Source organism: Mus pahari, chromosome 11, assembly GCF_900095145.1.
Source record: "Mus pahari chromosome 11, PAHARI_EIJ_v1.1, whole genome shotgun sequence".
In the NCBI taxonomy this organism is placed as follows: Eukaryota; Metazoa; Chordata; class Mammalia; order Rodentia; family Muridae; genus Mus; species Mus pahari.
The window spans coordinates 40,482,112-40,506,264 of NC_034600.1; the positions used below are offsets into that span (position 1 = coordinate 40,482,112).

At 40.4% G+C, this 24,153-nt stretch overlaps 1 protein-coding gene across 3 annotated transcripts in view; it reads right to left on the reverse strand.

Annotated features, from left to right (window-relative positions):
• Rab3c (RAB3C, member RAS oncogene family) overlaps positions 1-24,153 on the reverse strand; it is a 210,941-nt gene that overhangs the window by 82,768 nt on the left and 104,020 nt on the right. For all 3 annotated transcript variants that reach the window (XM_021208512.2, XM_021208511.2, XM_021208513.1), the window contains exon 3: positions 22,657-22,775. In XM_021208512.2, coding sequence (XP_021064171.1) covers positions 22,657-22,775 — 119 coding nt within the window. The remainder of the gene's footprint in view (positions 1-22,656; positions 22,776-24,153) is intronic.

The window sequence follows — 24,153 nt, forward strand, 5'->3', positions numbered from 1 at the left end:
GAGAGAGAGAGAGAGAGAGAGAGAGAGAGAGAGAGAGAGAGAGAGAGAGAGATCTGGGTAGAGCAGAGCCTAGGGCAACCCTGTGGGGCCGGTTCTCTCTTTCTACCTTTCTGTGGATGCTGGAGATCAAACTTAGGCTTCCAGGCCATAACCGCAAATGCTTTGACCTGCTAAGCCATCTCCCTGGACCAAAGCTGGAGTGTTTAAAGGGCTCCGGGTAAAGGAAGGCTAAGTTATAGGTCCTACTTGTGAGGTAAGTAGTCTGTCTCTCATTTCCTCAGGCTCAGCCATGCTGGACCCAGGACAGTCACCCCACACCGGTCACAACACACCACAGATTGCCGCCTGCTCTGCCCTGGGCTGCTCTTGCCTCAGCGTCCTTCCCCCCTGCTTCCTGCCTCCATGCAGGTTATCCAGGGGTCTCCTTGCTCCATCATCTTCTGGAGGCAGCTGCTGGGCTCACGAGGGGCAAATCCTTCCCTCTGGTCTCGGCTCTTCATCCTGCTGCTTTCCAGAGGCTGGTAGAGGGTTTTCTTCCCTCCTTGCAAGACAAGTAGCAGCAGGGAGGGTGAACAACAGTGAAGGTTTTCCACTGGATTCGAACCTTTGTAGGGAAGCTGAACTCTCTACTATATTCTGAGCCGCTTATATTTAACTTTATTAAAGGTATAGGAACTTACTGGACATTTCTTAAAACCTTCAAAGGAGTGGCTGTTTAAGAAACATTTATGAACTGAGATATAGCATATGCCCCAATTTCTCTTTTTCTCTCTTAAAGTAGAAAAAAAAAATAATTAAATCTGTGATTCAGTTCAACATGCCTCCACACAGAGAAAAATCACACTGATAGTAGCCATTAATCTCTTTCACATATTTCAAAATAAATGCAGCCTCTACAGAGGATACCCACCTTAGCAGATAATTATTTTCGTTCAGCAAGAGCAGCTTAAGCTTCAAATAACTAATTGAGTCAATGAATATTTATGAACCTTGGAGGAAGTTTATATGAGCTCAAAACATCCGATTATCCACTTTTTCAATAGCAATGTATTTTTTTTGTAACTTTAAATATTTTATTTGCACATTTAAAGGACTTTGCTAAACTCAACTCTGCCTGACATCTTAAAATTATGGATCACATTTCAACAGTCATGAAACGTTTAGTCTAAGTCTCCATCGGTGGTTATCTTATCAATAGCTCTGTTTTCAGATTGGGGGTGAATTTCCATAATTTAATTTTTTAGCAACCTTGTATATGATTACATTATTCAAATAATGTACTATATTTTAAATTTATGAATAAATTACATTTTAAGCAGTGGGTAAAAAATAATAAAATTGAGAAATATAGTTATAGAAATATAGTTATATAGGCTTTGTGTGTTCTCCCAAAGCTGTAATTTCTTTCTTACCTGGCATTTAACCCAACAGCTGGAGCTGGGTCATCAGTAATCACACTAACAATTTGTGATCAGGCAAAAGGGATGACTATTGAGAATCTCCATTACCTGGCATAACTGATAAGAAGTCATAAAATAATAGAGGTAAGAAATCAGAGTGATCATACATAAATGCCCAGTGCCTTTGTATTTACAAATACCTTTTTTTTTTCCTTCACTTGATTCAGTTCATTTTCTGCAATGTGGACCTAGACTGAGTCTACCCCAAAGCAATCTCAGATCAAGGGTACTCCTTTGGGAAGCAGTTCTGTTTGTTTTCATATCTGGCTGTGTCCCCAAGTCTCTTGTATATAATTAGGGGTCAATATCATGCTCCTTCCAGGCCCTGACTTACAGATTTCTTATTACATTGTAGCGATAATATTTTGAGAACTGAGACGGACATTTCTCCCAGTAGGGGACATTGCTTAGTCAACAGTTTTCTTATCAAATATTTACGCAGTTCAGGAAATTGAACATTACTGAGGAGATCCGAGAAGTGATTTCCAGCATACAGTTATCCAGAATTTATCTTTTAAAAATATGCTGTAGTTTGAGTTCAAGAAGAAAAATTGAATATCTGCAAACATTTTATTACCAGCTTAAAATAATTCTAGAACTGTAAATACATTTAACTGCTTCATGATTAAAACGACACAATTCTGAGAGCTTATTTTCATATCTTCTCTCACATTTTATGGCTATTAAAACCCAGGTCCTTTTGTTTGATGTGGCACCGAGAAGGCAGAGAATTGAAAAGGCAAGGCTTTAGAGGCATCAAAGGAAGAAAAACCAACAATTATGCTCTGACAGGTATTTCAATCATTCACCTACAGCTCTATTTAAAATTACCAACAGGGTAGTTTTCATTTTGAGAAACAATGAGAAGCACCATTCACCAAATGACAGGCTGGGGGAGTGAAAGTAAGGCTTGTAGCTTCCACTGTGACTAACACCAATAGCTACCACAAAGGAAGTAAGCAGCTTTTTCAAAGCACTTTCAAAACTGGCCTAGAGGTTCCAAAAGAGCTTGGAGAACTTCAAGTGCCCATTGTGTTTACCAAGCAGTGGTTCTATTGGACAAAGTGTAAAGCTAAAGCGTCACTTTTCCTTTCATGTCTCTCCTCTGCACACCACACCAAGCTTCCATCTAAAGCCCTGGCCCTCTATTCCTGACCCCTAGAGTAGCCTCCCTGACTGAGACTCATGGTCCCTTGTGAGCTCCTTTGCTGACTCTGTGGCTCATGCTTGATACTATTTCCAACCATCTGAAAGAGAAGGACCAACTGTGTGTCTTCAAGGCCACTTCAAATTGTTTCAAAGGTAGATGCCTACTGCGTGTCTTCAAGCATGAGCTGTTTGTTACTAGAGCTATGGCAGACATGCCTCAATTTGTCCTTGAAGATTCATGTCCCAAATATGATTCCATTTTCTTTTGGTTTTGGTTTCATATGGGCTTTTTTTTTTTTTTTTTGTCACAACCCCACAAACTGTAACAGTCAATGTCTATAAATGATGTTATACATTTTGAACATTTAAATAGATGTAGGACCAGTTTGATATCTTAACTAATTTAAATTTTTAGCATGAATGCATGAGTTATGATGAGCTACATAAGGTGAAAAGTGAAAGACTGATTAAGAAGGCAACATTGATAGAATAATTTCCATATATATTAAAAGACTCCAGAGTGGAATCTTACACCCAGCCTCTTTAAAAGAGAGACAGACACACATTTTTTTCTTCTTTTAAAACCTTTTTTAGCTTAAGAATTTCAATAATTTCTAATAAATATTTATTAAATTTTAAATAACTCTTATGAACAGTTACTGAACGAAACTCTCTCCTAGTGCATTCTTAAGTTACTGACATGTGGAGAAATGGTCTGAGAATAATCCAGTTCAACACACATATCATGCAATTGTTTTTCCTAAGTCTTAGAGTTATAAAGCACAGTGAGATGGCTGCCCTTCAAGCTCTTACTGAAGCAAGAAGTAGACGTCATCAGCTATATGGCTTGCGATTTTTCATAAATCCTTTAATTCTGTTCCATTAACTTTATCTATTCGTAAACTAATGACTCTGGGGAACTGGTTCGTGAAAGAGCATTGCAGGAAGAGAGACAAAGAATATGGGGCTTGCTCTGTGATGCTAGCTGTCAAAACTGTGTGAAAAGATTCACAGTTTAATGTCTTAGAACACTGTATGAAATAAATTCACAGAAAAACAAGTGCTGATTAGTAAACATAAATTCATAACAGATGAAAATAAAATTTCTTTTCACATGCAAACTCAAATTGCAGATGGACTAAAGAACCATGTGTTTTAAGCCTCTAATTTTAAAGTGTGAATGCAGATACAGTACTAGGAATGGAAGAATAAATTATTGGTGAGAAACTTAACTGAAAGTTTTATTTAGGGAAAAAATGGTTCAAGTAAAACATTGGAAAGTTATTTCTGGTGAGTGAGCAGACTTTCATGCTATAGCACAGTCACATCAAAAAACAATGGTCTCTCCCCTTGTGCAAATGACTAGAAGGTAAAAACAGTTGTTCATAGCTATAAGAAATCTCATGTCCACCCTGTGAGACCTCTCATGACACTTCTTCTAGGAGGTCTCCCTCTTCTACTTGGTGTAAAGAAAGCAATATCAACTACTTGCTGTGAGTGACTTATTCACACTGCTGTATTCTTAATAAATCCCTTTGTCATTTGTCCTTATATGCCTGTTTCTTTTGTAAACCCATTAACCAATGCCTCTTTCTATTTCCAAGGTCTCAAAAATGTGTGCTCTGTATGATAGATATTAGATCGATGCTTGCTAACTGAAATGAAAACTCACACAGAATCATCCACTCTAAAATTATAAAGAGTTGGGATTCATCAAATAGAGAATGGTTCCAAACTCTGGGAAATGACATATGCTAACAGTACATCCTCCACTCTGGTTTTTAGAACGGACACCTTGGAAGGGGCAGTGAATGGGTGAAGAGGACATGGCAGAAAGTGAAATAGATGAGTATGGAATGGAAAGAAGCTAATACTGGAAATGAGAGTATTTTCAGAGCAAACAACCACAGTAGAAATGTCCTCCCTATGTGCCTACTGTCTTGAATGAGTGCTTCTGAGTGGCTGGAAGAGGAGGCTGACTAGAAACCCTGGTCCCTTTTATCATCTGGCCCTAGAATCTTTACTGTATTGAATAGAAGATTTTGTGCCAGTTACAGTAAAAGAGAAAGAAGAATGGAGTTACTAGCTCATATCACTCCCCTCTCTGTGTTCTGTAGAGGGGAGAACTCATCATGTGAACCCAGTAGGAGTGAACCCAGCAGGGAATACAGTCCCTAAGTCTACTTCCACGCAACTGTTCTAGAATGGGGAGCTTCACTTTGATGGACAGTTAGAAGATTATTCCCCCAAAAGGTCTGATGACTCTGAAACAGATATCTTGGATATACTATATCCTATCATGAAATATAAGTACCAGAAGACAGGTACACTTACGACATGATCACTAGAAAAAGGCAAGAGAGACAATAAAATTTAGAGCTACACTTCTTTCCAAATTTAGAGACCAGGTAATTGTACTTGCTTCCTGATTCGTTAACGGGTGACTTTCCAGCATTGACCCTTAGATACTAGTAATTATTGCACACTCTGTGCATCAGGCACTAATCTGACAATGGTGACACTCAGCAGTGAGGCAGGGTGTATGTGACATCTTGGAAATGCTCAGCCCAGTGGGGAGGGAAGCACAAAAGCACACTGACAAAATATCCATGGATTCAGGGCTGGTGAGATGGCTCAGCGGTTAAGAGTGCTGACTCTTCTCCCAAAGGTTCAGAGTTCAAATCCCAGCAATCACATGGTGGCTCACAACCATCGGTAATGAGATCTGATGCCCTCTTCTGGTGTGTCTAAAGATAGCTTCAGTGTACTTACATATAATAATAAATAAGTCCTTTTAAAAACTCCATAGATTCAATTCTTGGGAGGGTTAGTTCTCTTTTTTTCCTCTGTGTTTTCACATCACTCTTACTGGTCTAATAGAGTTTTTCCAGTTGGAACCATTCCTATCATGTAGGATAGGATTTCTTCATGTCTACTGTGTTATCAGGAATCGTGGAGCCAATTCCTTCCATGTTTTCTGTTGTTGATGGTGCAGTTAACATCACAGCTCCATGTGCTGACAGTATAAGTAGTCTACCTCCTCCTTTACCCAAGCAGCGTCTAAATGTACTCTGTAAATGTCCAAAACATACATGGACTCTTAAACGAGGAATAGCATTGGAAATAGGCAATAGCAAATTCCCTTTAGAGCAATTTAAACCTTATAATTTCTATTTAAAGGTTTCCATTGTACTGTTTGCTGGTATCTAAAATAAATATCACATTTATCCAAGCATAGAGTCGAATGCTTTTGACCGCAACATTTAGACTGATGAACAGGTGGTTGGTGAATTCAGAGCTAGTTTATCTTCATAGCAGAAGCAAATCTCCAAAAACCACAAATATTTTTTTTAACTTGTTAAGCAGTTACAAAGTGAATGGCTCAGTGCTGAGTATTGTTAGGTTTATAAAGATTTTAGTTATCCTAAGCTAAAGATTTTTAGACTTGTACCGGAAACAAGAGAGACTTATAGATGGAAATCACACACACACACACACACACACACACACACACACACACACACACACACACACACACACACACACACACTTAAATCTACTTATGAACAAAAGAGAGAAAGAAGAAAGGGAGAGGAGAGAATGGAAGAGGTCAGGAGAAGGTGAAGGAGAGAAGAGTTGGGGTCTTGGTACACAAAAGAAACTAACCCGTTATGTCATTTTCTTTGTGATATTTTTCTATTGTAGTATTCAGAAATTCATATACTTTTTCAGAATTATTAAATATTTTGATGAACAGAAAATTTTGTAGCAAGAGTGGAATGAGAAGCTTAGAGAGAAACCTGAAATATTGAGTGCTTTTGAAAATTCCTCACTATGTTCATGTTATCTATAGGTCTCTATAAACTAGAATTACCAAGTAAAGCACAGCACAGAATATCCAATTAAATATGGAACACAGATGAATATTTTCTTATATGATCACTTCCCAAAGAAGGCAAAAGAAAATGTTATGTACTTATTCAGCATTTGTCTGAAATGCCTTTGAATCCTAGTTTGTGTTTTGACTTTGAAGTGTTGGCAACATTATTAAAATATTTGTAAGAATGAGCATCCAGAGACTTCCCCACCTGGGGATCCATCCCATAAACAATCACCAAAACCAGACACTATTGTGGATGCCAACAAGTGATTGCTGACAGAAGCCTGATATAGCTGTCTTCTGAGAGGCTATGCCAGTGCCTGACAAATACAGAAGTGGATGCTCACAGTCATCCATTGGACTGAGCACAGGGTCCCCCAATGAAGGAGCTAGAGAAAGCACCCAAAGAGCTGAAGGGGGATGCAGCCCCATAGGAGGAACAACAATATGAACTAACCAGTACCCCCAGAGCTCCCTGGGACTAAACCACCAACCAAAGAAAACACATGGTGGGACTCATGACTCTAGCTGCATATGTAGCAGAGGATGGCCTAGTTGGTCATCAATGGGAGGAGAGGCCTTTGGTCCTGTGAAGGTTCTATGCCCCAGTATAGGGGACTGCCAGGGCCAGGAAGTGGGAGTGTGTGGGTTGGGGAGCAGGGAAAGGGAGGGGAAAGGGATAGGAGGTTTTCAGAGGGGAAACCAGAAATGGGGCTAACATTTGAAATGTAAATAAAGAAAATATCCAATAAAAAATAAAGAAGAACTTTTTTGTAAGATATCACACCATGTGCTAATTGCTCCCTGAGAATAACCCTTAGAATAGATTGGCCAAAACAATGGTTGAGAAGTTAATGTAGCTCCATCATTGATACTGGATCAATGAGAGTCCTTTCTACTCTGGGTGTGTTTAATTCCTGAGAGGAAGCCGAGTACTGCACGTTCCTCTCAGAGTAATTACTAATGTCAAAAAAGTCACCATCTTCAGGCTCCTTTCCCCTCTTCCCACTACTGATGTGAGTCTCCTGGAGGGCAATTTAACAGTCAAGTGCAACTAACCAGTCAAACATCTCTCCCATCGGCACACATAAATCAACAAGATTAACATCAACAGTAACTGTGGGGTCATAAATATCTCTCTATTTGCAGCTCTGCAGTTTTGAAATCCTTTCCAAATCTGTTAGCACATTCGACTCCTGAAGTGTCTTGATGGTGACTATCCTATCTCAGTACCACACAAGGGGATGCTTGATCTCGGCTCAAGTGCAAATTACCTCTGCAGCTGCAAATGTGGCTCTGCCTAGTAGATGTCGGACGTGCACTTTCTGGATGAGTTAATTAGTATGCAGGATGGTGCTGGATCGCACGAATGTGTAGTGGCTGCTAATGAGAAGTCATAAATCAAGCTCCTCACTGCTCAGCTCAAGCTGCCACACACAGTTCTCTTGAAATATCTAAGTGTAGCTGTGTGTGTGTATGCATATATTTGCAATGACCATTTCTGCTAGCTGCTTCTCAAACTTCTGTTAAAGAAGAAGAGAAGAGAGCCGGTCTTTTCCCTTCAGGGGTGACTTTGTTTTTCTAAAAGTCCCACATGTAGGCAGAGAGAGCTCTTGGGGATGTGAGGAAGGAGTGGACTGTCTGAGAATGTCACAAAGTCCAGCTTCTGCCAGATTTTCCAGGGACACCGAGGAGTTACAGGGGGATGGCCATTTGCCTAAAATGAAGATGCACGGATTGTTTGATTTTTCTCCTAACCTCAGCTAGGAGCAAAAAAAAATGTTAAATGTCTAAACCCTTTAGGCATTGGAGATTACTTTAAGGATTTTTACGTGCCACAGTCTGATCTACTTTATCAAATTAATCACAAATGTATATACCCGGAGAAGTGTTTTAACTTACTTAGTCCCTGGAAAGTAGTGAAGCTATCAGCTAAAAGATGTTGTTTAGAAACTGTGGGTGAGATTGGACACAGACATTTTTATATTCATTCAGTTACTCATCATTTGTCGAACTAAAACTGAGTGCCTACTAAGTAGTCTTTGAGAGATGCTTGAGTATGGAGATAAATCTTTCTCCTATCCAGCCAGTTCTGCAGACGAATTGATTCAAAGGAACAATGACATCAGACAGAATGAAATAAGTAGATAAGACACATAGGGAACATTGTTAAGAGAACAATAAGAAGCCACTGATCCTGATGATAGGAAAGGCAGGCATGTAAGGAATACCTGCCTCGTGAATAGCCTTAGACTTCAATCGCATTGTGGAGGGAGGAGACACAGAAGAAGTGAGCATCAACTGATGGGGGAGAGTGACAAGGTGAGGGTGCTGCATTCTGATGGGAAAACCGTATTACTCAGACAACTGTCGTCACTTTGGATGACAGCTGTTGGCCTGGTTGGCCATCCTCTTAGAGGCACATGGGGTCATTGTAGTGTATCTACTTCCTAAATAGCAGGTGGGACGGTGGGAGTTCTAAAAGAGGGTGGCACGAAAGCCTTGGCATTTGAAGGGGCAGAAGGAAAGATGGGGGAGCTGACAGGCTGAAAAAGCAACTGGTAGCTGACACAGGACATGGCTTCTTCCCCTGAGAGACTCTGAGGTCCCAGAGATCAGGATACCATCCGTTTTCATATCACTTGTGGAGGCTAAGAGATGGCTCCGAGGTTAAAAGATGATGACTCAAATCCTCTGTGACTTGAACGAAACCTTGTTGGTACATTCAGGGGATAACAGCCTTCATGTTCATGTATCAAAATACTCGGAATGCCACCAATGTGACTGCCTCTCTCCCCACCCAAAGTGCAGGAACTCAGTCCTTGCCTCTTCTACATAATCATCGGAGACAACAGCAAGCTCTGTAGCAGGTACTGTGTTCACCCCTCATTTCAAAAGGAGCTACTAGGCACCAACGAGGCGAGTGGGAATCTCATCCCAGGTTCACATCTGGAGATGCGTAAATCACATGACTATGCCTGTTTGCTGGTGTGCATTCCAAGCCTGCGGAAGCATTTTCTCCATCCCTTACTTTTCTGCCTTCATTTCCACTCAAAAGACCATCAGTAGAGTCTGGCCACCTTTGCAGAGGTGATACTGTGCAAAATCTTTACTAGGACAACTCAATTCTAACCATTGCATCCTTTCTGTGGCAGTTACTTGATTCTGCCCCTGGATATTATTTTCTCACATTGGGTGTAGAATTCGGGGATCTCAGCAGACGGTCCTGCATTTGGTGATGATCATATATCGATTGTATGTGAATTCTCCTGCCCCATATAGGCTGGTTTAAAAATTTGGTCTTTGTCCAAATTCTATACCAAGTGTCTTTGTGAGTCACAGACTGCCTAGAAAACACTGACAAACACTTAGTTGTAAGAGTCGGTCCTCTTTGGAACTCATTGGCTGGAGAGATAGAGAAACAAATTGTTAAAGTCTGGCTGTACCAGAGGTTCGGGCTCCACATACGTCTGGATTGTTAATCATGATACACTTGACCATAACTTGACTTGGGAGAAGCTGTCATTTTTCAATGTGACACCCCCCCCCCCATGTTATAATCACATGGAGAGGTATTTATAAGTGTCACTGGGCTGGTGTTGCACATGTAGAGCTGGTGGCTGACGTGACAGAGGATAGCCATGGCTTCAGAAGCTCTTCAGGTGTTCCTCTGTAGGTCTCTGATGAAGCAGTACTGCCTGATGGAGATCAAAGGCTAAGAAGCCATGTGTTGCTCCATTAGATTTCTCTCTCTATTCCCTGCAGGTGTCTTGTAGGTCAGGAACTCTGTTCCCATTTTTAATTGCATCAAATAAGGTTGGGAAAGACTAGATACTGTCAGACCCCCCAAAGGACACGGCATTTGGGTTGTTGCTATTGTTGTTTTCTTTTTCTCTCACTGGCAGGCAAGGGAACTTGGTGAAACCTTGAAGCCTTTGCCGGTCTTCTGGATGGATCCAGTGCTCACACCCAGTTCGTTCACCTTTTCCTTCTTTAAAGGGAGCTTTACCGAACAGCTCTGTCCTCCCCAAGCTTCACTCTTTCTCTTCTTACCACCCTTCCTCTCTGTCATTGTTGGTTTTAAAATTGGAAGTTAACATAGAAAAGAAAAGAACGTCCCCACGGCCTAGGGAAAAATTTTCCTAAGATAAGCTGCCTTATCTAGCCACATAAATTAAGTCATATTTGGTACGTTTCAAGTGCGTATTATAAGGTGATAGATATGGAATTCTGCTCTATCAGTTCTGAAAGGACTCGTGTCTTGAATATAAAACAGGAATGCGAGGATTTGCATAAATTACCATATTAATGCCCACATTTAAAATTCACAATTTATCAAAAATGGAATGATAAGAAAACGGTCTCAACTGTAGCGAGCCTTCAAGCTGCTCTCATATTTGATAAGCAGCCATGAAGTGTTGGATATGAGTTTGTGGGGCACAACTAATTTTTATTACATTCAACTGCTGAAATGAGAAATATGTCAAAAAAGTGTCATGTTTAACCAATTCTTGTGGAACTCAAGGTTAGAAGGAGAAAGAATAGGTTTGGTCAGAGCTGGGGTTATGGATAGAAGAGAGGGTCAAAATATTTATTGCGCAATTTGTAAAGGAAAAGGGCCTATAGTGACATTTAGACCTAAGCATTTTGATGAGGGTGCATTAAAAATGACCCTGCCACATTGGCTTTAGCACTCTGCTTCAGTTCAGCAGCAATGAAACCAGTGATCTGAAAGGCAAAATCTGGGACAGCAGTGGGGTGAGTGTGAAGGAAAGTCAGGGGCGGGACATAGGGAGTCAGTGTAGAGAGGCCATGAGGCAGGTTTCGGTTACTGCAGCTGCCAGGCTTATGTCAGCCTCACACAGCTCCTTGGTGAGTTGTTCGGGGCAGTTTTCTACAACGTGGTATTTCACAAGGGAGCTGAAAGCAACCATTCCCAGTTTTCATTAATTTCTTAAAAATATTTAAGAATTAAAAAAATATATTTAATTTTTAAAATTTTAAATATTTATAAACTTTTAAATATTTAAAAATCAATTTTTAATTGTTATAATTTCCCTCACGAATTGACAGAATATACCTATACCAATGAACTAAGTAGATATTGAATCACAAAGAATTTTGCTGACAGTTGCTGACAACTCCCATCCTAGTGAGATGACCCAGCATGGGAGCTGAGCATGCCAGGAAGGCCAAATATATAAATAGTTGGAATTTTTTAGTCACGTGAAATATACTTGTGAACAGGTAAGGTGGGTTTGTAATGGAGTTCGACCATGTGGTCCTTGATTCACTCACTGCACGAACATTATAAAACTCAAAATCACCGGACACCCAGGCTTCGGGGAAGCTCCCCGGTTGTCGGCCCTCTGCACACCGTCACACACACTACGTCACAATGTGTCCACCCCTGAGAACCTCAGAAGCTTGGTGTTTGAAACTTTCTGGATCTCTCTCTGTGTGCACATGGCTCTTTGGCTGGTTCTGATTTGTATCTGTTCAATATGACAAACCAGTAATAAGCCTAGCACTTTCCCAGGTTCCTGGAGCCACGCTGGGGAATTCTGAAAGCCAAGTCACAAACTCCAAAAGTCTCGCTAGACAGCCTAAAGCCATGGCAGCTCGACCGTGGCTGGTGTCTGAAGTGAGGCCAAACTGTGGAAAACTGAGCGTGGACCCTTATTTTGGCTGACTCTGAGTAGATATCGATTTTTAATTGCTGAGGGAACTAGGCCAAAAATATGTCTGAAAATCACCCCCAAAAGCATTCTACTATGCTAGAAGAGGGGGAAACTACCTTAACAGTGATTGTGATGTTTATAATGAGAAATAGGTTATGGGCCTCACTAGACGGCACTTGAGATAGCAGAGACAATACATGGTTGGGCTGCATATCATTTCTCTTACTTGTAACCTGTTTCTTGATTCTGCCTCGAAATTTGATGATCATGGAAAAATATTCACTATTGGCTCTGTCTGAAAGGAATGGGGATCATGTATCACATACCATTTGATTTGTGGTGATCAAGCAATCAATCCACCTACAACTAATGTCCTATTCTAATTTTTTCTTTTGGATAGTTTTAATTTATTTTGCCTTTCTGCCGTGAGATGATAAGGAAGGGACTGGCTTTTATTAATTGTTAATTAGGATAGCTATCTTAATTAACTGCACAGCAAAGAAAAGACCAAATCCACTCCAACAATACGTGGGTTCCAGAATTCTCCACTTAGAGAAAAGTGTTCTACAGTTTGCAAACAGAGTTACAGATTTGGAGTTAGGCAGATAGGAGAACCTGGGTTGAAGACGATTGAGTGAGTTTGTATTGATTGCTTATTGCCATGGCTGCTCCTATACTGAGGGTTGGGCTAAGAAAAATGAGGATCGGTGGAAAGTTTCAAGCAATACAAAATATATTCCCTGAGGCTAGGAAGTAGTAAATTTTGTGTGTGTGTGTGTGTGTGTGTGTGTGTGTGTGTGTGTATGTGTGTGTGTCTGTAAATGTGTCCATGATAGACCTAAAGATTCTGAAAAGGTTCAAGTAAGTCATAGGTGAACCATGAACCATTCTTGGTCACATCTCAAATACTGTCTTCTAGGCATGTTGATCATCTACAACCTCAGAGGTTGGGTTTAAATGACAACCAATAGCAAGAATATCCACCAGGCAAGCTGAAGACCCAGAGCGGAAAACAGACTTCATTACAACTTCCTCCCTGTAATTTTATTACAGTAGTTACTGTGTTTTAAGATATTGTGAAATGTAGGCAGTGCATTTTAAAGAAGACACACTGTAATAAATAGAGACTGAGGGAAATCAGTTAGAAAATACTGACATTTATGAAAATATGACACAAACCTGTACATTAGCATCTTTTAGGAAGTATTGTTTGAATTGTAAGTGAAGCAGAATGACTATCTATCATATTTATATAATACTCTGCATTCAAGAGTTCAAGTCTTTAGGTTTAATCTTTAAATTTCATTATATTGCCTAATTAGAATATGGCTGTGTCTATTATTAGACTCACATCAAAATTTAGCTTCTAGTCATCATCTTAGCGTCAATATTTAGAGAATATTAACACTTGAAAAGTACAGTTGAGATTAGTTAAATATGAAAACACAGAGTCATACGAGATAGGTGTTTTTCTTTTTTATCTTTTTTTTTTTTTTTTTTTTTTTGGTTTTTCAAGACAGGGTTTCTCTGTATAGTCCTGGCTGTCCTGGAACTCACTTTGTAGACCAGGCTGGCCTCGAACTCAGAAATCTGCCTGCCTCTGCCTCCCTAGTGCTGGGATTAAAGGCGTGCGCCACCATGCCTGGCCCAGTAGGTGTTTTTCTTGATCCCAATTTCTTCTTTTGTATTCAGTCAGCACATTAACTGCTAATTTGGGCAAGCTATTTGCACTTCCCTATGTTTAATAATACACAAATATGACCCTCTGTGACCAGAATATAAACCCAAGTTCATTTCGTTGATCTAAGTGGTATTAGGTAAATGAAATTCTTAATTAAGACATCTCTGCTATGAGGTTTCACGCTCTTCTTTCTTCTTAGAGCTAACGTTTATATCAGTGTCCAACTCATTGGAAGTCAGAAGTATGACTAGTAGACAGAGTGAAAAAAAATGGAGCTGTGGAGATGGGGAAGTTGGTAAAGTGTTTTTGCAGCTTTTGATTACACAAGGGGATGTTCGGGATTTTCTAGCCAGCCAGCCTAGCTTACTTGGTAAACTCCAGGTCAATGAAATACTCTTTCTCAAAGAAAGGAAGAGGGGTCTGAATTAATGTCACCTCTTCACAATGTGCATGTGCTACACACACACACACACACACACACACACACACACACACACAGGATCCTAGAGATAGAAAATTTGCTGACTATACAGAAATAGCTAAAGTATTTTTTTTTTTTTTTTTTTAAGCTTGAAGCTCTGAGGGCTGAACAGATATTTCCCATGGTTGAGTTAACATTTCTGGTTACCTTTAAGTATTGTACTTTTAATTTATACTAACTTGTTTACAAATATACCCTGTTTTAAACAAAATAATAATCTCAGTAATAAAATCTATAAGATAAAGCAGTCCAACTCAAATATTCCATGCACATTTTGGAAGGAACAGGAGTCTCAGTGTGGGGGGTGAAGGTATGGCAAAATATACATTACCTCCTAATGTGGCTCGACCTGAGGGCATTGGTTTGTTTTCTTCATAGTACGCTGATATTATTTCCATTGTTTGTCACCAACTGTGCATAGAAAACACATCATTGCTGTACCCGTGTCTGAGCTATCCTATGCTGACTTAATGTGGTTAAGATGCAGACTTACACTTTCCTCTTTCTGTCAGCCAAATGCCCATTCGCTTAACCAGAAACCTCTAACGTTGTGTGTATTCTAGGAACTGCATAAACGCAGAGAACACATTGCTGGATAAGAGAGACAGAGTCCTATCCCATGAATCTTCCGTGCACTATGGGGATGCAGTTAATAAACATGGCAAGCAAGTCAATTGCAAATGGTATAGAGGACTAGAAAAATGAGAATCAGAGAGACAGGGTGGGGACTTCTGCAGAAAGTCACAGTGTGAAGCTGTGTGAGGAGACTGACAGAAAGACTTTCCTAAGAAGGAAACGGGACAGTGAGTATAAACGAGCCATCAGGGTTCATACTGCTACTTGGGACGGAGACTTCCAGGTTTGTGGCATAGTGGATGCACATACTCTGAGACACAGACATGTTTTTTTTTTTTTTTCTATTCCAGAAAGAGCAAAATAAAAAGCTGGTATGGATAGACAAGCTTCCAGACAGGGGAAGTGGCTGGTGGAATAGTTGGAGGAACAATGGGGACTTGTGGCTGTGATAAAGACTTTGGCTTTAATGAAGGGGAGAGGAGATGGTATGAAGATTGGATTGGAGGAATGGCTTTATTTCATTTACATTTTGGAAGTCTCACTGCAGTGGCTCTTCTGGGAACATTCTGGAGAATGGACAGTAGAAGCAAGGAGTCCAGGAAGATAGTTTCAGGAACCCAGGTAAGAAATGATGAGGGTAAAGTCAGGGGCAGCAGTGCATTAGGAGTTACAGTGTTTCCCTACTAAAACCCCTTAAAATGATGAACAAGTTACACCTTCAATACTGAAAATATAATTCAATTTAGAAGTAGTCTTTATGAGTGATCAAATTAACATGAAACCATTAAGGTGGGCCCCATTGCAATAAGACTATGACCTTATAAAAAGCAGATTGGTAGGAGGGAGGGAGAGAGAGAGAAACAGAGAAACAAAGAAACAGAGAAACAGAGAAACAGAAACAGTGATTTAGTTTTGCTCATGGCTTCAGGTTGCTCAGGACATGGTTCCTTGGGAAGATTGTATTGGAGTCAGGAGCTCGTGGCAGAGGAGAGTGATTCACTTCTAACCAGGAAGCATAAAATGAGACAGGAAGCAGCAAAGGAGAAGAGATTTCCAGTCAGAGTCCCCAGTGATGCAGGGTGTGCAGCAAGGTCTCACTTCCACAACCTCTCCAAACAGAGTCACCATTTGACGTCCAAGAGTTCTCATAAACAAACAGGAGATATTATATGACACATTTTATTTTCTTTTTAACCCACTCAGTTTGTGGTGTCCTGCTACAGGCCCCTAGCCATCTACTGCTAATGGTGGAAAGTATGAAGATTCATGAAAATCCTACTGGTTGTCATTTACTTATGACTTTGCGATGGTGGACAGCATGCTCTAAGTCATCCGTTGTGCACATTTTTAGCTGACAGCAAGTAAGGCCACATTGTCTTCTTGTTTGAGCTCTTATAGTATAAAGGCAAACACATTCCGCATCATATTTGTTGCCACGATGTATACTTTATTAGTGTGACTTTGACTGTGCTTTCTTGTGTGACTTTACGGTCTCAAGTGGTCTTCAAGGATATTGCCGAAATATTGCCTGGGATTTCTGAGCCCAAGGATGTGATGGGTCTTGCCGTGAATCACAGAGAGCACAGAGACAATACATATGCTGCATGAGCTCTTCCAGGCATGAGGTACAGAGAGTACATCCACTGGTCGGGATTTCAATGTCAGCAGGGCAACAATATATATGAAATAAAATGTCTTTTGGTAGACAACTATATGATCCATGGTTAGTAATCACTCGGAAAAAATGCTACAATCGTGGAATTAAGAATTCCACCATGCTAGTACTGTTACAGAACAGCTCAGTGATAATTTGCTACTTCAACACTAATGACAAGTCTACATGGAATAACTGTGAGTAAAGGGAAACGATGGCATTCCAAACTTTAGTGTAAGATATAAAAGCATGCCTCCTTTTGAAGGGCCGAATGCTAGACCTGAGAAAATGAGAAATTAAGATGAAACGTGCAAGTTTTAGCAGGTGTTAATTAACATGCAGACGACAATGTAGGAAATGATTACTTGGATTTTGTTGGCGTTTGATCTGGAGAGGGCCATGGATTGATTGGGCAGCCATTTATCTTCTGATTACAACTTGAGATTAAGTAGGGTAGTATGCATAAGGGAAAGATTCTACAGATAAGTCAGGTCAACGATAACAAAGGTAACCACAGTGGCCGTTAGTGTTCATGGAGAAAGAGGCAGCTTGAGGTCTAGTGTGGGCTGTGGTAAAAGTTGCAGGTATTCCTGCCACTGTCCCTTACTGGTCTGTGGCAAAAGTGATTTAAAATGTGAAGAACATTCAAGAGGAATAAGTTGTTCTGGAAAACAAAAACCCCAGCAGCTGCTCACTGGATCTCAGTTGTTATTCTAATTGAAAATGTTTTTATACTAACACAAGGTCTCCTTAAGGTCGGTTGCTAAGTATATTTGGATGGCAAAGGAAAAGAGAAAACCACAGAGGAAGAGAACATTTCAAGGTGACATTCCGTTCTAACTCTAGCACATCTGCAGCGGTACCCGAATGTCACAGAAAGAATTATTTAAAACTGGTGGGCTGCTGGTGTTAGACTTTTATCCCCAGGCTGGTGCTGAAAAATCAGTCTGCTCTCCAGATTTCTTGCCTTAAAAAGAACCCTTTATATTTATAGTTCTTCACTGTGCCATAAAACAAAGAATGTAAATAAATAAGACGAGGGTGGGAGTTGCAAGCAAAGACATTTTCTAAGAGGAAATACAGCAGCCTGTGGTCCGTGACACATTTTGAATGGAAAAATGTGAAGTCACAGATGATGAGACAGATTTCTATGTCAAATTAAAATGCACAGTGATGTGTGTAGGTTCTGAGAGCCACTGTGGTAGAATTCCTAAGAGTCTGGGAGCTTATGTGTAGTCTAGGTTTTGGCGGTCAGGACCCAACTGAGACTCAAGAGTATGCTCTGAGCACAAGACAACTGAAAACCTCTCCCAAGGGTGAGGGGGGCTTTCACTGTGGGCCTTAATTTCTGTAACTATTTAATCTACTGGGTCCTCTTAATTTAGCATGTCTCTTGTTAGTTTATTTCTTAATGATACCTTCAGTGAAAGAATAAAAGGGGAATACATTCTCTAAAGACTTTTCTCCCTGTTTCTAACTCCAGTGTCACTGCATGCTTTTGCCTCTACATCTTAACGAACTGCAGGTATGAGCAAGGGTTGTATTTTGAATGCATTTCACACAGTTTTACCAAAGAGTCTTCTCTTGCTGTGTGACTGAACAGCCCTCTCCTACTTCTGTTTAATTCCACCTCCCCTACATCACCCCCTTCCACCTCCCCTCCACCACCTCCTTCCACCTCCCCTCCACTAGTGAAACATTAGCACATGGGCTCTTCTTCCTGGTGTTGACTATACAATTTAAACACACATTCTCTCCCAATTCTTAAGAATTATTCTGTTGACCCATTTATATTAACTATGTTGCAAACATCCTCCGTGCTTAGTTTATTGTGTCAATTTTGAAACTTTGTAAATGCTAGGTAATTTTATATTTGAGCTCAGAGTGAGTTTTGTTCTGTGTTAATGCTACAGAATGGAGAATCTGCCGAATTAAAGAGACGTCCTACAACTCCAAGACTCATTACAACTGCAAAGCCAACACTTACCTGTCCATGCCATCAGTTCCCTCCAACTCTTACAAGAGCACTATTCTACTTCCTAACATTGTGACTGCAACTTTGTAATTTTGGGTACAATTTTGTGGATGATTTAATGCAACTGAACTGTTCACTGCAGGGTAATTAAGATGGGGAGCTTTTACTATACTGATTTTGTCACAATTTAAATGTTAGAAAAAATATATGAAAACATATACATTGTACTATATTTGATACTGGGAGAAAATTAGTGGACTCCACCTGATTGAGAGCAAAAATGTACTCAGATAACAATAGTCTTGTAGGTTATTTATGTGTTCTTGGAAAGCGCAAGCGTAGCATGGCTACAGAGATGAGGATGATGGTACACTGACCACCACAAGCAGAGATGGGATAACAAGAGGGTAGGGATGTATTATAAAGCTGTGAAGTGCCTCGTGGGTGTGGCTGAGAAGATGCATAAACATTTAGACTGCTTTGAGTGAAGATATTCTGGGCAGAAGAACAGACATAGTAAAAGGATCAAACTTGGATGAACCCTTTAAAGGTCTCTCTTGGGAAGGATAAAATACATGGCGAAGCATGTTAGGAGAGGATGTCAAGAGGGGTAGACGTTGGATTTCATTAAAAATCAATGGTCTCAGCGAGCAACAAACTCCAGAGTCACTTGTGGAAATTTGAAAACAGCTATATTTGTATATCTCATGGGTGATTTTGTTTAGCGGGTCCAACACGGAGCCTGGACTACTACATGTCAAACCTTCATTGTGATTTATTTGTGCTTCCACAATCATTGCCACCTGTCATATGAACTTACTGAAAGTACACTTTCAAAATAAGAGGAACAGAGACAAGATAGAAAGTCCCCGGAGGATGATTTGAATTAAGTCAATGAAAGTAGAGAGAAAGGTAGGGAATGTATTTAAGAGGTATTCAGAAAGTCAGAATACTGAGCCTTGTGGTACAATAAGCAAATCACTAAGATACTAGACCTGACTCATTTGACTGGGTGAAGGCAGGTGCACTAAGATAGAAAATGTTGGCATATGCATGTCTGGCCTTCAGTTATCAGGATAGACACTCAGGAACTGCTGGCTTAATGAATACTAATTAGAATCCCCAACAAACTAATAGTTACATAACTGTGGGCGAAAGACAAAGAAGTGAAGAGCAGTGGTTTTCCAGACAGACAAGCTTTCTCTCCAGCTTTGGAGAAATCTAGATGCCCAGAGACAGATGGAACCGAGAGCTACAGGAAAATATATGCAAAACCAAACAACCAACCAACCAAACAAACAAAAAGTCATAAAAGAAAAATGCTAAGAGTTTGCTAGGTCCCAGAACCAGGGGTTCCAGTTTTCCTCTAGAAGGCAGAGAAATAATGTTACAGAGTTACAGCAATAACATGATGCAGTATATCTGAGAGGCAAGCTGGGAAAGGTCCAACTCAGGACGTGATGGTGAACTGTGACTTTAGGACAGGGGTCTTCTGGGTACTTCAAGATCATATGAGCAGTCAAGGGGTAAGATGGATTGAGGAAGAAAAAAAAATAAATCGAAAAAATCAGAAGGCTCCAGTTAGGGTTGGAACAAAATAAAATTAGGAACCAACCAAAGGTAGACAAAGAAGGAAGGGGAAGTAAGGAGACATGTCAAAGAACATGTGTGTTAAACAAGTGAATATGCCTGCACTGGTCATGATTCAGATGGGGAAAGACAGAGCTGGATTCATGACCAACCCTGAATGATGCAGTCTATTGCAATGAGCAAGAATTATGTCAGGAAGTCAAGCAGTCTCAGGAGCTGATATAAACCTTCTAGGTACTGGGAGGGGATCTAGGTGGGAGGGATATTTTGAGTATCTGGTAATGCAGCAGCCATTTGCAAAACAAGGTCAGAGATTTAAATTCGGGAGCCATCTGATCTAAATTATAACTGAATCTACAGGAGTGAATAAGTCGACCAAGGACAGGACACAGGAAAATGTCACTGGTACCTGGGAGGAGTAAGAAGAGAGATCTGAGAGAGAAGAAGAATTTGGAAAATGTGCCATTTGGAAGACAGGGAATAGAGTCTCAGAAGGATAGAGGGAGGAATGGAGTTGTCTAGAGAATCTGAGGTGGAGGCAGGCTGAGGTGAGGCAGATAGTCGGTCTGCTTACATGTGAGTAGCATAAACCCCAGTGTGATGTTCAACTGACTCGACCACAGAGGGATGCTCGGGCTGGCCGAGGCTGATCATTTCTGTATCACTTTGATAGTAGAGCCAGCAGTGTTGTCTATATGGCTCCTGGTGCCGCTACTGGCATTTCTTCTTAATGAGCTCAATGTATCTCTGTATGCTCTCTCAGTGGTGGAATAAATGTCACCGAAACAACTGTGTAAGTGTAGCTATGAATAAATAGCACCAGAACGCTAATATATGAAAACTTAAGTCTGAAGCCTTTCTGTGTCCTTGTGCTGTTCCCCGCATGTCTAGTAGACTAGTCAATACTGAAATCACTGTTTTGCAGGACAATATATGAACCACAGCCATGACTGGCAATTAGGCAAATATCATGTAACTGTTAACTGAATGGTCCTCAGGGGACACCAATATCAATGCTGCTTTTATCAGGAACTAAATCCACATACAGATGTGTTTGTCTCTTGACTTTCTATCCTGTTCCATTTTTCTGGTGTTTAGTTGGGCCTACCTTGAATTTATAGGCTAATTTGAAATTTTTCATTTTTATAATAGTCAATTCACTATAAAGAGGGTTTCATAAGTCTTATTCTCTCAAGTGAAGGATAACTACTTTTCATACAGGTTCTAAAGTTGAATTTTAATGATTTATAACACTTTCTTTTTTGAGTTACTGTTGTCAATGGTATTACCTCATACATAGGATGTGTGTATGTGTATGTACATGTGCATGTGTGCATGTGTATATGTGTGAGTAGATGTGTGTGTATATATGTGTGTTTGTGTACACATGAATGTGCATGTGTGTATGTGTATATACATGTATGTATATGTATATTGTACATGTGCATTTGTGTGTGCAGATGTATGTGACAGATGTAGATGCCTTCCCAGAAGAACAGTAAGCATTTCAAGAAACAACCTAGAGCAAATTCAAGTTTCCAACTCAGATCCTGATACGCTTATAGACTCAGTGGATAATACTATCATAGAAAATAAACATAAATCTTGTTCAGTTTTGCAGTATAGTGCCAGTCTGGTGCTTCTTATAGGAGAAGAGCTATGGCTATTTACTATTTAAATGTGTTAACTACTCAGGCGTCCCTGGTCACTACCAGTAGGAGGTTCATTCTGGAACTTTTTCCACCCCCACCACACTTCTTTTCAGCCCTGTTCTGGAATTCATGACCACGCTCTAGATTCTTACTATTCTGGGAATCTAGGAAAAGGGACTCACAGCAGAAAGCCCCCCTACTGCAAATTACCCTCATTATGGAGACAAGTTATTTTTGCAGGGTTTCATAGAGCTGTGAGTCACACAGGTTCTGCCCATACCCCTGCTTTTACACCAGGTCCTTTCCAGTGCTCTAGTTTGACTAACCTATTTCTCAGAACTGCCAGAGAGGGGACAAGCAAAGGTCTCTTCCAAATGTACAGAGAGCAATGGTTTAGGTTCTGCGGGCCACGTGGTCCCTGCTGTACCTGCTTACCTCTGTATATGTGGTTGTGAAAGCATCACAGATAATAAAAAAAAAGAACCCTAGCTATGCTCCAATAAGGTTTATTTAATGAATATGTGAGCCAAGCTTGGTTCACCAGTTTTATTTTCTAGATCCGTACATTAGATCAATAAACTCGCAAATCATTATTTACATTTTTAAAAAGTCAATAGCAGCACACTCAGCTCTATTAAAGGAAGGATCAAGAGATGCATAGCACTGAGATGAACAAGCCATCATTGTGACTTCCTAGCAACCTCCTGGCAATGGTTGTGAGCATGACCAAACTTTTCCTCGGCTCAGGGCACAAGTGGGATTGTAGTTCATGATAAACATATATCGCACATTGTTCCATGGCCACGGCTATGGGAAGAACAGGTTGTCGAAAGGAAACCCATCACCATTTATCACGGCAGTATTTGCCCTAACTTACCAATCTTGTACAGCGTTGAAGGATTCTTCATTTGTGATGTCATACATTAAAATGAAGCCCATGGCCCCTCGATAGTAGGCTGTGGTGATGGTCCTGTATCTTTCCTGGCCTGCTGTGTCCTACAAAACAAAACAGTTGATACCATCTCATAAATGAGACAAAACACTTGGAGGAAGAGATTGATAATCTTCAGAATAGTCACAACAGCATCAAAAAGGTGTGTATGGTGTCAGTGTACAGATATCTTTCCTTCCTCTCTCTGTTTCTTCTTCTTTCCTACTGATGCTCATTTGTCACCTCTGCAGTACTCTGAAAAATTCCTTCCTTCCTTCCTTCCTTCCTTCCTTCCTTCCTTCCTTCCTTCCTTCCTTCCTTCCTTNNCCTCCCTCCCTCCCTTCCTTCCTTCCTTCCTTCCTTCCTCCCTCCCTCCCTCCCTTCCTTCCTTCCTTCCTTTCTTCCTTCCTCCCTTCTTTCTTTTATGAATAAATACTAACTAGCATAAAGCTAAAGAAAAGAAAAGATTATATAACCTGAAATTGGTGGCTCTTGATGTATAAAGCTAGAGGGAAACCTTGGCTTCATCGCTATGCCTTTATTGTCTGTCCATGAATACCAGCTGTTGTAAGGACAAAAGGAAGATGTTACGCTTTTAAGGGGGCTGCAGTTCAATGTCAGCTTAATCAGCTATAAGATGACAATAAAGTGTCTTCTTTAGTGCATGAGTTGGAAGAGCTAATGTGCACTTGAGTTCCTGCTCCTCTATAATGTGGTTGGGGATCGTGGACAAGTATCTACCCTTTGTAAATTGAACACTTCTAGAGCTAAGCCAGGTGTTGGGGTTCCAGAGATTCTTACACAGTACAGGATAAAAACAAGACCTAAAAAAGGTATTGTTCCTGAGATGTCAGAGCTAACTTAAGATTGTAGATAAGAGACAAAAACAAATGTAGGTAGTCATGTCTGCAAAAGCCATGACATGTGGAATTGAAATCAGAAATCCAAAACACACAAATCATTTAAAGAGCTCTGATAGCTATTATAAATGCTGGTTCTGCGGTTTACCCTATGCCTCCTCGCCCATCCTTTTAGGATTAGAAGCATGATTTCTCATGCACACACACTTTGGCTTTTCCTTTTACCACTCTCTTTGGAAACCACATTCTATGTTCTTCTGCCACTACAGGTTTAGGGAAGAGCGATCCAAGGAGGCTGGGCTCAGAGAGTGAGCATCAGGACATCTAGAACTGACTTAGCCAGAGTGTGACTTCACAAAGCCAGCAAGAACACATGTCCTTTGGAGAAGGAGAAGATTGGCCACGTGAAAGATCTTATTAGAGAAAATAAGGGTCCAGAGATGGGATGAAACAAATTTGAATGTTCAAATGCACAGCCGTTAAGGAAACATTGTACTGAAGCTTTCAGAACATGCTTCCAGTGGCCGAAGACAACAGAAAAGCAAAGCATAATGGGAAATGTGTGTGTACTGTGCCAGAGAAA